The sequence below is a fragment of the Myotis davidii genome, unplaced genomic scaffold (genome assembly GCF_000327345.1).
Source record: "Myotis davidii unplaced genomic scaffold, ASM32734v1 scaffold86, whole genome shotgun sequence".
NCBI classification, from domain to species: Eukaryota; Metazoa; Chordata; class Mammalia; order Chiroptera; family Vespertilionidae; genus Myotis; species Myotis davidii.
In genome coordinates, this window is record NW_006298058.1 from 1,527,838 (window position 1) to 1,541,956 (window position 14,119).

The window sequence follows — 14,119 nt, forward strand, 5'->3', positions numbered from 1 at the left end:
AGGAAGCAAGACCCTCTCCCCTGGGGCTGGGAACATCTTTTCTGCCCAGGGTCACTAAGGCCAGAGAAAGCTTTCCAAGCAGGTAAAATCTGAGCCAGACTTTGAATGAAGTATGGGATTCACACAAATGAGAAGGCATGGGAAAGGCAAAACGGACATGAACAAACATGAAAAACACTTCAGACTTTATTCATATTCAGGGGATAATGGATGTGCCATTTTCTTTGAGTGAATGTTTTATGTTTGATAGTAAGACATTATAAGGAAGAAGTATATGTACTTTATTTTGAAAATCATTTGTTTATTTTTCAATTACAGTTGATATATATTATTATACTAGAGGCCCTGTGCACCGATGGGGTCTGGCCAGCCCAACCCAATCAGGGCAGATCAGGCAGGGCTGGCAGGGGGGAGGGTATGCAGGAGGTTAGTGGCTGGCCCCACCTACGATCAGCCCCCCAACCCTGATTGGGGGCAGGGCTGGGCAGGGGAGGGGCCAAAGATGGTTGGCTGGCTCGCCCCGCCCCCTGGTCAAACTCCAGTCCAGCTCCCAGTCCAATTTGCCTATTACCCTTTTATTATATAGGAGGATTAGTTTCAGGTGTACACCCCAGTGATTAGACATTACCTAACTTACTAAGTGATCATCCAATAAATCTCGCACCCATCTGACACCATTCACAGTTACTAGAATATTTTTTACTATATTCCCTATGTTGTACTTTACATACCCATGCCTATTCTGTCACAACCAATATGCACTTTAAATCTTGTGACAGTTGCTCAGCTTTAAATGAATCACAGGCTTTCTCTAAAAAATCTGTAAAATATGATCAAACTAGCACTCTAGAGAAATAAGCAAAACCTTAAGGAACCTATAGAAAATTATCTGACAAACCAGACCATCTCTAAGACAATAAACTCAGCATATGGCTTTTGCTCACTAAGGTGATACATGGAAGCAACAGATTTCAGTCATTGTGTACCATAAATTGACACTTTGAAGACATCAAGTTTCCTAGTTTGCCAAAAGACAACAGGGTTGATAAAAGTTTTAAGCTGTCTATTAATTTGGCATTGAACTGTTTATCACTTAAATAATTGAACACAATTTCCATCTATGTGAAACCACTAAATCTAGATCAAAGTAAAGATTTTTCTCCCTGAAGTTTTTTTCTTCCTTCTAATAAAGCTATTACGATCAAGTTAACACTCTATCCATTAAATCATTATATTCCTCTTCTGGCTGGGTAACCTTAACTAAGTTCCGTAGCTAGGTTTCCACATCTCTAAAATGGATATAATACATACCTCCTGAGGATAAAATGAAGTATGGTACTTAATAAGGGTTCAATGTTCTCTCTTCAAGCCCTAAAAAATTATCTAAAAATCTACTTTATCGCACTGTATGTGTCCAAGAAACACATTACAGCCTAGCAGGACATACAGATGGCTGCTAGGTACAGGAAAAACTGTCCAACCTCACCAATCATCAGGGAACCACAATGAGCTATCCGCTCATCCTCCAAGTGTTAGTGAAAATGTGGAGAAAAGGGAACCTTGGGGACACTGTTGGTGGGAGTGCAAAGTGGTACAGCCAGAATACAGAGGTTCCTCCAAAATTAAAAATAGAACTATCATATGTTCCAACAATCCCACTTCTGGGTCCTTATACAAAGGAACTGAAATCAGGACCTTGAAGATAATATAGTTCATCCTTAAGAAGGAGAAAAATCCTGTCATTTGCATCAACATGGATGGACCTGGAAGGCATTATGCTAAGTGACATAAGCCAGACACAGAAAGACAAAGTACTGTATGATCTCACTTATACCTGTAATCTAAAATAGTCAAACGGGTGGGACGCAACCATTCAATGCATCTCTCTCACATCGATGTTTCTCTTTCTCTCTCTCCTCTCCACTCGATCTAAAAATCGATGAAAAAAATATTTTCAGGTGAGGGCTAACAAAATACACACACACACACACACCAAATACCATTTAAAAATAATAATTAAATTAGAAAATAATAAAATAGTCAAACTCATAGAAGCAGAGTAATTGTAGATTTTGGAGAAGTGATGGTCAAAGGGTACAAAGTTTTAGTTACTCAAGATAAATAAGTTCCAGAGATCTACAATACAGCAGAGTGCCTAACAATGCTGTATTGTATACTTAAAATTTGCTAAGGTGGTAGATCCTATGCTAAGTGTTCTTACCACAAAATCGTAATAATAAAAACAATAATAATCAAGGAGGTAGAAGGAAACACTGGGTGGTGATGAATATGTTTACAGCCCCGATGATGGGGATGGCTTCATGCGTGTATACTTACCTGCAAACTCACCGAGTTGTGTACATTAAATATGTACAGTTCTTCATATATCCCAATAAAGGGATTTTAAAAAGAAATGAAGTCATCTAAAGTATTCAGAACCCTGAAATATTTGGGAATCTAAGAAGTATTATAAAAGTAGGACATTTCAAGAAGCTATGCCTGGACTTCTGTTTAAACAGCTTTATTTCAAAGTCAACTAGAGAAGCTAGGATTTTCTATCAACTCTCAGTGTCATTAGCACTGGGGTCCAAAATAAACATCACTTCCTAAAAGAAAAGAAATACATCCCCTTATATGCAATCACACTCAAGGACATCCGTTTTCTAAAACGCTTTCCTTAGTCCTTCAAATTCAAATCATTCTCTTTCGAGATGCCTATCAACCGTGATTGTGCTTTCTTCATTGGTTCGCTGGTGTGGCTCTGCCAGATCCTCTTTGTTAGTGGCTTTGCTCCTTCTCCAACATCACTCTCAGTGACGTCAAGAAATCCTGCTTCTATTGCAGAAGTGGCAGCTGGGCTCTGTAATTAGTTTACATTGTATTTGCATTGTATTAGCCAATGTATCTCCCAACCAGCGAGACTGAAAAGACAAGATTGATTCAGTGAATAGACAGAATAACTGCTGGTGTTAAAGGAGAAAGGGTGTGTAGATGTTAATGATTTGTTTATTACTACTTATGTTTGAATGATTTCTGAAACCCTTCAAAATATATGCTTAGGTAAAGAACAATATATACTTTTTCTTCCACTGTAAGTTTCCCTATTCTTGATAGTTAATCTAAACAAATAATTACAAAATGCACCAAAGAAATTATTCTAAGTTGTTTGCATAAAGAAAATGACGTGAAACAAATTACTTTTATAATACAGCTAAAAAGTAACTGCTTCAAAGTGACCAAAGTCAGGGTTCGATCACCTTAAAAATGTTAACTTTTGGCCGAAACCGGTTTGGCTCAGTGGATAGAGCGTCAGCCTGCGGACTGAAAGGTCCCAGGTTCGATTCCGGTCAAGGGCATGTACCTGGGTTGCGGGCACATCTCCAGTGGGAGATGTGCAGGAGGCAGCTGATCGATGTTTCTCTCTCATCGATGTTTCTAACTCTCTGTCTCTCTCCCGTCCTCTCTGTAAAAAATCAATAAAATATTTTTTAAAAAAATGTTAACTTTTGATTCAAGTATTATATACAAAAAAAACAAACAAAAAAAACCCACACATATTAGTTGAATTTTAAAGTGCTCTTTTGACACAAAATCTATTTTACTTGAAAAGAATATTATTTTGGAAAACTAATGACATAGAAATATGTTTCATTACAAATAAAAAAATAATTTTAATCTTGAAATTTTCACTGGTTCATAGTCACTTAAATTTTCTCTCCATATTTTTTGCCTCTTTTCTTCATATTGATTTCAAAGTGGTCAGAAGTCAGGGTACTATAAGAATTTAGTCTTTGAAAGTAGCTGTGAATGTCACTTTCTTCTGTTCTCACATCAAAAGATCACCAGGGGGCCCTTTTTTTAAAAGTTAAGGTTTTGGGGTCTCATTCCCAGGTATTCTGTTCTGATTCATTAGCTTAAGTGTGGGGCTAAGAATCTGTAGTTTTAAAAGTTGTCCAAGTGATTCTAATAATCATTCAGAATTACTTGACTTAAATTCCTACCCAAGCAGGAATCCCCTCTGTCATCTCTTAGCTGAAGGTCATCCTACCTCTGCAAAGAACACAGTGGCCCATTTAACTATCTATCCACTAATCCTAGTTCTGCCCTTCAGAGCCATACAAAATTAATCTCTTTTCCATACTATTATCCGTGAAAATATCTTTTTTAAAAAAAATATTCTTATTGATTTCAGAGAGGGAGGGAGAGGGAGAGACAGAAACATCACTGGTAAGAGAGAATCATTGATCAGCTACCTCCTGCACACCCCCTACTGGGGATGGAGCCCACAACCTGGCATATGCCTTGACTGGAAATCGAACTGTTACCTCCTGGTTCAAAGGCCCACGCTCAGCCACTGAGCCAGGCAGGCTGGATATTGAAAATACCTTTGTGCAGTGCTTTTTAAAAAACTTTATTTTTATTGCTGAAAGTATTACAGATGTCCTCTTTTTCCCCCATTGAGCCCTTGTAGCCTGCATCCCCGACCCAGGCCTTCACCACACTACTGTCTGTGTCCAGGATTCATACATATATGCATATAAATTCTTTAATTAATCTCTTCTCACCCATCCACCCCCAACTTCCTACTGAGATTTGACAGTCTACAGTACTTTTTAAGAGTTTCTTCTTTCCTAAATTTACAAAACTGTTATATATATATATATATATGTGTGTGTGTGCATGTATATATATATATATACATATACATATATATATCAGTTTTGTAAATGGAGATAGATAGATGATAGATGGATACATAGATAGATCCCCATTCCCCTCCTGATGGGCAGAGAAGGATATCTAAATATATTATTAAATGAAAAAAGGAGTAAATTGAAAACAGTTTCCTAAAACCATTATAATAAAGATCTGATTGATTGATTGATTGATTGATTGATTGATTTTTGTTAATCCTTTCCTGAGGATATTTTTTCCATTGATTTTTAGATAGAGTGGAAGGGAGGAGAGAGAGACAGAGAGAGAAACATCAATGTGAGAGACACACATCAACTGGTTGCCTCCTATGCACGCCCCGACTGGGCCCGGGATTGAGCCTGCAAACGAGGTATGTGCCTAGGGCATAACGATCTGATTTAAACTGGGTGCCCAGACCAATTTCCTCCCCTCACAATCACTAGATATGAAATATGTTTCCAGAAGCCAATATGCAGAACCCAGAGAAGAGTAGGTCTCATCAATCATACTAATACAAGTTCTTTTAAATATATATACATTTTTATTGATCTCAGAGAGGAAGGGGGAGAGAGCAAGATAGAAACATCAATGAGAGAGAATCATTGATCAGCTGCCTCCTGCACGCCCCACTCTGGAGAATCGAACCCACAACCAGAGCATGTGCCCTGACCATGAATCAAACCATGACTTCCTGGTTCATAGGTCCACACTCAACCACTGAGCCATGCCAGCCAGGCATACAAGTTCTTTTAAATACAGAATCTTTATTTATTAGGAAAATACTGGGATTCAGATATCTAGATATCTCGAAGTTAAAAAAAAAAAATCCCCAAAATCATAGTAGTAAGACATATCCAGAAGAAATATAATAGTTATTTATCTACTGATATTTAAGGATATTTTCTACATTGTAAGTAAGGAGAAAATAAAAATATTCTTAAGAATGTAAGTCCTGCCCTAGCCAGTTTGGCTCAATGGATAGAGCATTGGCCTGCAGACTGAAAAGTCCCAGGTTCGATGCCAGTCAAGGGTATATGCCCAGGTTGTGGGATCCATCCCCAGTAAGGGGCGTGCAGAAGGCAGCCAATCAATGATTCTCTCTCATCATTGATGTTTTGAACTCTCCCTTCCTCTCTCTAGGGCCTGAGTCTGGTTACAACTAACAGGATAACAGAGTCCTGTCCATATATATTAAAGATTAACGCAGAGACAAGAGAAGTCAAGAAACTAGTGTGGGGTTATAAGCAACACTGCATATATCTCATTCCTCATAACTATGCCAGAGATCTCTTCAGAACAGAGATAGACGACAAGGGGAAAGGCAATAAGTAACCAATTCTGAATCAAAAACAAGTCCAATATCAAACAGAAAACTCAACAGCAGCTGGTCTGACTACGGAAAAGTAAATACACTCAACTTAACATTTTTTGATAATAGTTTGTTCTGGTCTGTCTAAAAACTTTCCCAGTAGATAAATCTTCAGAAATATCAAATTTGGATTTTAAATCTATTATCTTATTCATAATCTACACAGTGGGATTTCTTCTATATTATTAGATCATTAGAAAAAAGAGAACTTACAAAAAATATTTTTCATCACATTAAGTTTCTTCAACTTACAGTACAATATTACCATTGTCTTTCAGATTATTTTAGAAGTACAAAAGGCCATCTTCCAGATTTCATTGCAAAATAAACTATTTGCACAATACTCAGTTTGTTAAAGAATATGACAGCTTGCCCTGGCTGGTGTGGCTAAGTTGGTTAGAGCCTCACCCGTGCACCGGGTCAAGGGTTCAATTCCCGATTAGGGTACTTTACCAGGTTGCGGGTTCGATCCTTGGTGGGGGTGCATAAGGGAGTCAACCAATTGAGGTTTCTCTCTCACATTAATGTTTCTCTCTCTTCCTCTCCTTTTTCTTTCCTCTCTTTCTGGAATCAATTAAAACCATCTTCAGATAAGGATATTAAGAAAAAAGAAAAAGAATATGACAACGTAAACTAAAAAAAAAATTGCTCCATTTTAGTGGAAGCAATCTAAATTTGAACTTTTGAGTGAAGATGTCTTCCTACTTAAACTAAGAATATATGGAAGGCTCATAATATCTTAACATATTTAATTCCTTCTGGTCAATTAAAATTAGATAAATACTGGAACAATCATAAATCCAATAACCTTTCTTTTTACTAATCTAATCACACCGACCAGAAAGAAAAACAAGTGCCTACCATATGGTCTCTCTGTAACAGAAAATAGCTGCTTTCAATACCAGCATCTGTGCATCTTTATCAACATTAGCAGTGCCCATACTTAAATCAGCACATCATTAACTATAATAAGATGACAGGTCCCTTCACAAAGCAAAGAACAAAAAAAAACTGAATATCACTTCTGTACTAGATTATATTTGACCTGGTCCTAACAAAGCAATGACAGATCAAAGATTATGTAATCAAGAAACAAGGACTTAATAACATGTTTAACTTGGAAGAAATGAATGCTACGGAACAGTAACAGTGTATGGAGAAATTTCCTTAGACTTGGGTCCTCATTTCTTTGATGGCCCTCCTCTAGTGATATGTCCCGCTCTACATATTCAAATCCAGACTTTTGCTGAAATGCCACTTAAATGATGCCTGCTGCTGGCACTGCTGCCAATCTTAATTCCAACAAGCTTTACCTTGAATCCTAACTTGCAGCATAAAGCCCCTGACATGCAATGGTATTCTGACAGATTCAGGTGCATGACCGAACACACATTCAAAATTAAATGATAGTGTTATATCATGTTATACTACAATGAGTCCAGAATAAATCCTAGGCTTCTAATTAGGAAAACATAGGCTTTTAAAACCATGTTGAAATATTGTTTTTAGTAGTATGCATCTTTTTCTAAAAGTGTTTAAGCATATTTTAAGCAGTATAGGTTTTCTAGAAACCAGATTTTCACCAGACTGATAAAAAAAATTACCTATTTTTTAAAATATGTAAACGGTCTTTTTATTGTATTTTTGGAATTAAACAAAAAAGAGAAAATACAAAAATAACATAATCCCAAAATCTCATCATTCAGAATTAACAACTGCCAACATTTTGTAATAGTCAATGTTGTGATCATTCTTGGCTCATAATAAAATGTTTGATATTAAAAAATAAAAAATGTAATAATGAGCTTTCCTATACTTGCTATTCATTCAAGACAAAAAATATGTGAACGCAGACATATTTTCTTTCTATACTTTCTCCACCAGTCTGATTCCACGTTCATGAGTCTTTTAATTACTACGATCTCACCTCTCAGTACAAATTATTTCATACATGTGCACTACACACTGCCTTGGTTACTGTTACTTGGTTACCAGCTTCCCAAAGGTAAGAAGGATGTAAAGAAAAAAAGGCACCAAATGTTAACAGCAGTACTACTGGAATTGCAGGTCTAAGGAAGAACATACACTTCATACTCTACATATTTTTGTATAATCTGAATTAAGTATTCACATATTATATACCTAGAAAGAAGCTCAATGACATTTTGGAGTGTTTCTTAGTCCTCATTTCATTCATTCCTTGGGAAAAAATCTGAGGTCCTAACAGTGCTAAGTACTCTTCTAGGTACAAGAAATACAATGCGAACAAACTGCACTTAACACATTCTAGATACAGTATCCATCCAAATAAACATGCAAAACTCAGATAAGCATGCCAGAGGGAGATTATGTGACAGGGAGAAAAATAACGCAAGGAAGGAGGGCAGGTCTTGCCACAGGAGCAGGAGAGAAGCGTTCAATAAGCAGAATGCCCAGTAAAGGCTTCACACAGTAGATGACCTTTAAGCAAAACCAGAAGCAGACAAGGAAGTCAGCTGTGAGGATGCCCTGGCAGGGCTGGGGGTGTCACAAGGAGAAGGTACAGCAAGTGGGAAAGCTCTGGGGAATGGCATGTGTGGTGTGTGTGCGCAAGAGCAAGAGTCCAGAACACCCAGTACAGAGTAGGGGGGTGGGGGGAGAGTAACTGGAGGCGAGGAAGCTAGACTGTACAGGGCTTTGTGGGACAGTCAGAACTTTGGCTTTTATCCTGGGGGAAATGAGAAGCCATTAGAGCAGCAGTTCTCAACCTGTGAGTCGCGACCCCTTCGGGGGCTGAACGACCCTTTCACAGGGGTCGCCTAAGACCATCGGAAAACACATATATAATTACATATTATTTTTGTGATTAATCACTATGCTTTAATTATGTTCAATTTGTAACAATGAAAATACATCCTGCATATCAGATATTCACATTATCATTCATAACAGTAGCAAAATTACAGTTATGAAGTAGCAACGAAAATAATTTTATGGTTGGGGGTCACCACAACGTGAGGAAATGTAATAAAGGGTCGTGGCATTAGGAAGGTTGAGAACCACTGCATTAGAGGAATATGAGCAAAGCAGTGACATGATCTGTTTTTAAAAAGGTCCACTCTGATTACCATGGCTGAGAGACCAGTCAACCAGACTTGCATGCTATACCTGAGTAAAATGAGAGATCAAAGATCACTCCCGATGCCTGGCCTGGAAGGGTGGGATTACTATTGCTCAAGATGAGAAAGGCTGTAGAAGGAGCAAATTGAGAAGGTGAGCTGGGGGAGTGGATGTAGAGAAGCAGGAATTTGGTTTTGGATATGCCTACTTAATGTCCAAGTGGAGTTTCTGTGTGGTCAGATCAATTGGATATAGGAGTCTGAATTCAAGGGGTAAAGACACACACACGTGCATACATACCATATATCAATTAGCAGTTTTATACTCAGAGATTGAGGAAGAGGAAACAATAAAGTTGGAGAGTAATCAAGAGAGTATAATATACCGAAATCTAAGTGAACATTTAATAAAAATTACGACTTTTCCTGCTCATTCATTCATTCAACAAATATTTATTAAGCACCTCTGCACTAGGGGCAACTAATCCATTCTTGGAAGATCAGGGAAGGCTTTTCCTGAGAAGTAATACTGAAGAAAAGTACAGAATGATGAGTAAATCAGCTAGGGAGAGGTGAAGGCAGAGGAGGGGACTGAAGGAAGGGTGATGGAAAGCTGCACTTACAAGGACCTGAAGTGAAGAGACACTGATGCCCCAGGGGAACTGAAAGCAGCTCAGGGGAAGCTGTACAGAAAGAGGAAACGAGGAAACAGATGAGAAAGGAGATGGGCAAACCAGACTGTCATTGTCCTGTAAAACTTCTCAGGGTTTGAACTTTATTCCCAAGGCAATGGGAAACCAGAAAAATTTTTAAACAGGGGAATGCAATGATCAGCTTTCTACTGCAGGAGGAGCAGCCTATGGCAGGGACAGAGCGATGGAAGGAGATGGCCTGGCCTGGGCTCACCATGGAGATGTAGCTGGCCTTAGCTCAGGTAGTGACAGTAGGATTTGGAATGTAGACTCAATAGGACTTTGGATAGGAGGAAAGAGGAGTAAGATGAGTCAGGGATGATAACCTAGTTTTTGACCTGGACAAATAAGGAGATAGTGGTGCTACTCACTAAAAGAAGAAACACAGTTGATGGTAGGGGAACAATTTGTTGAGTTTGAAATGCCTGTACGCTATCCAAAAAATAAAAAATAAAAACACTGGTAAACAGCAATTGGCTATACAGGTCTAGACATAAAAAATAAAATCTGCAATAGAGTGCTAAATTTGGAATCACTGACATACACTAAAATTAAATTAAAGCCATGGGAGAATGTAAAATAAAACCCAGGGAATGAGAAAAGAGAATAGAGGAATGGGAGGGCCTGAGTCTGGTTACAACTAACAGGAAGGGGGCAGACGAGGAAGAATCCTAAAAACAGAAAGAAAGAGCAAGAGGGAGAGGTATGGAGGGAGAGCTTAAGAACCAATAAGGGAATCTGGGATAAAAGCAAAGTGTATAGAATGTATTCCAGAAAGAAGAGCAAAATATAAAATTTTATATGAACTCACGTACCAAAAAAATGCCTTATTTTATTATTTACACTATTCCAAAATCAACCAACAGATATTTTTCATCAGCTATAATACATATAGTCATAGGATAAACTTAGTCTAGGTGAAGAAGCAAAACATAAAATAAGTTAATTAGCATTAGTAAGTTTATTGTAATAATAGATGGTGAAATTGCTAAACGCTTGGACAACACTATGAACTACGGATGAAAAATAAAATAAGTGCTGAAATGGGGAAAGTATATGTGTCTAGAAAGCTGAAAGCCAGTTTTCATCTTTGGAAAAATAAAAAAGAAGAAAAAGCAAAAGCAAGTTTAACCTCAAAGGATAAATACACTATGATATGAAAAGGGGAGAGAATATCAGAGGACTCAGAGAATCTAACGAAGTGATTTTATGAGCAATGTTACTCAAGGCTAGGTGTCAGAATACTTCTCAGGTCAAGAAGTATACACACACACACACACACACACACACACACACCAAAAAAGAATTATCAGAATAAGTGAAACCAATTTTGAAAAATACATCTTCGATATGCAAAGTATATAAATTTGTGTGAACACAATGTGTTATCATCACTGTATAATGCCAATCTAGATATATTCTACTGGACTGTCGCAACTCTTTATTACATAGGAGGATTGTTATTTGTTTTTTAACCTTCCAGTATATTCTTAGAAGGTGGTGCCTACATTTACTGGTATACTGACACAATTAGATTCTAATCCTTAAGATGAATAAAAAATTTCTGATTATTTTTCAACAAAGCAATGATCTTATCATAGAAGGTGGAGTTAGCTAATTAGATAAGGCATGAAACAGTGAATCCTATTAACTCACTACATGAATTGCTCTGTTCTACAATGTTAAACTTTTAAGCTTATTAAAAGCATTAACATTAAAACATAGATCCTCCTCTCTTAATTAGGTAAGAACACATAGATTTATTATTCCAACACACATTTACAACACAGCTATTGGTTTTAAAGTTTTTAAAGAATGACAATACTAGCCTAGAATGTAATACTTCAGATAAAATTAAGCACCAAAATTAAATACAGTGTTCAAAAACTTAAGTTTCTAGCACCTAAAGTTGATACTTACACTCAAGTATGTATATAATCTTTAAATGAGCAAAATACAGCGCTTTTTGATTCCCAGACTAGAAATAATATGGCCATGCCAGCAGTAAGGGCCAAGTGAAAACAAATTTCACAGCCCTTAAAAAAACACATAACTGTCATTGTTAATAAAAGCCAAGTTTGCAACTGGAAACATTGCCTTGTAAGCCAAGGACAAGATGTGTCATTATAAATTCTTGATTGCAGGGCATCCTTTAAATGCTCCCCCCTCCAAAAAAAATTCAAATAACATTAGTCCTTGCAAATTAATGCAAATGAATGCTAATTAAAGTATTCTCAAGACAATGACAAATAAGGCTTTAGGACCATAGTACATATTATTATGTAACTACAATACACATTAAGCAATCACCAGTTGTAGGTTGACCTTCCAAAAGGAGTGATTATGGTTTACCATGATCAGAGGATTGTGGTGTTATACTTAACCATGTTTTTTACCTGCAAGCAGGTGTTTACAGGTGTCAAAAAGCAAAACACTGATTCTCACTGTAAACTATAGTTCTTATAAACTGTACTGTACTTACCTCCCTATTTTCTCAGCACTTTTTAATTCAATATGAAGTAAACTACATGATGTGATTTTCTGTGCATGCTTTCCAAACAAAAATTTAACTTCTGATTCATTTTTATTAAAATGCCAAAACTCACACCCTTGGAACTAGACCTTGTTTTGATGACCACAAAGTTAAAATTTAACACCTACTGAGAGTGAAGGCTCATTTGAGAATGTTATTGCTATCACAAGTAACCTTCAATCTTTCAATAAAAATATAGGCAGTTCAAAAGTAAAGTTTATAAGGATAGCAGTACTCAGTACATTTAGCAAGCAAATTACAGAAACTATCACTAACAAACTAAACACAATATAGTCATTATAGCAGTAAACTCCAAATATAATGGGAAAACATAAATGCGAGGCAACAGGGCATATCAATGGACTTCCTATGATTTCTGTCCTGCCTGCTCAAAACATTTCAAGAAGCCTGGCATAAAGTCTTCTGGGCCTTTCCAAAGATGCTGGTCTGAAGGCAATGCCAGCCACCCAACACCCCAGAGCAGCTCACAGGTCTGCGGTGAGCCTTAGTAAGTATCAGTAAAGGCAGGAGAGTTTTCAGGGAGGTGGAATGACAATTCTATAAAGTAGTTTTCCAAGGCTGTACCCAAAATGCCCATTAGGAAAGACGTGTTTTTCTACCCAAAACAGAGATCCGCATCAACAGCAGCCAGGACACCCACTGGTATCAGGGAGGAAGCTTCAGGTGCAAGGAGCACAGCAACTACCACCACCTCAGAGAGCAAACCTAGATGTGCACACACCGCATTCACAGAGCCACCCCCTACCAGCCCAGCGCCACGAGTCCTGGAGGATGGCGACTGAAGGGCAGTTTGGTATTCCCAGACAACTGAAATGGGAGAATTCCCTGCTCAGCCTCAGCGGTGACTAAGATGGGGACATTTCAAAGTAAGGAAAACTTTCCTGCAAAGGAATCACCCGCAGTTCCTGGAAATAAAAATGGGTGAGGCTTCACCTTGCTCATGGTCAGGCAGGGGTGCTCCCACCAAGCAGCTAACATAAAAGCCCCCCCAAAGCCTCTTCTTAGGCCCGGTGGCAAGCGTCCCTCCCCCCGCACCGAGAGAGGGCACCCCCAAAACCCCAGGCCACAGTGGGCCAGGGAGGCTGCCTCTGCACTTACCTCACAGGCGGGGGACCCGTGGGCCTTCAGCGTGTCACCATCTCCCTCTGGCTGACCAGTCCGACGTGTGGCCATCATTTCATTTCAAATCACAAAGAAGGGGCCAATCCTTTGGAGTCCACATTGGGGGGAAAGGCTGCCACACAGCAAAAAGGGTAATAATTCCACACCAGGCTCCGAGGAGAGACGGGGCCAGGGAAACCAATAATGGGCCAGGGAAGCAATGTTTTGATGAAGCCCCCGCAGGATGCCCTTGATGATTCCTTCTTCGGGCTTCAACTGACGGCACCTTCTTCGTCCATCTCTCCAGACTTCAAAAACAAAGGCCGGCTTCTAGGCAGCGAGGGAGGCCAAGGCAGAAAGCGGTCCCCTTCCTCCCGAGTCCGCGTGGAATCTGAGTGGGTCGGGAAGGCTCCAGCGTCAGCTCCCAAGGAGATCGCTCCTGGAACAGGGAAAAGTTAAAGGGCGTGAACTTTCTCCAGACGCTGACCTTACCCTTGCCCACAAGTCCACCCCAAGCGCGCATTTCCAACACCTGGAAAGGGAATGCGATCCATGCAGATGAGCCACACAAATTAAAGTTGAAACAAGCCTCCGGGGGGCGGGGGTAATT

At 38.7% G+C, this 14,119-nt stretch overlaps 1 protein-coding gene across 5 annotated transcripts in view; it reads right to left on the minus strand.

Annotated features, from left to right (window-relative positions):
• The window catches only part of ARHGAP21 (Rho GTPase activating protein 21), a 135,526-nt gene that overhangs the window by 121,144 nt on the left and 263 nt on the right, over positions 1–14,119 (minus strand). For all 5 annotated transcript variants that reach the window (XM_006773817.2, XM_006773814.2, XM_006773813.2 and 2 more), the window contains exon 2: positions 13,507–13,948. In XM_006773817.2, the coding sequence (XP_006773880.1) occupies positions 13,507–13,584 (78 nt within the window). In that variant the 5' untranslated portion in view covers positions 13,585–13,948. The remainder of the gene's footprint in view (positions 1–13,506; positions 13,949–14,119) is intronic.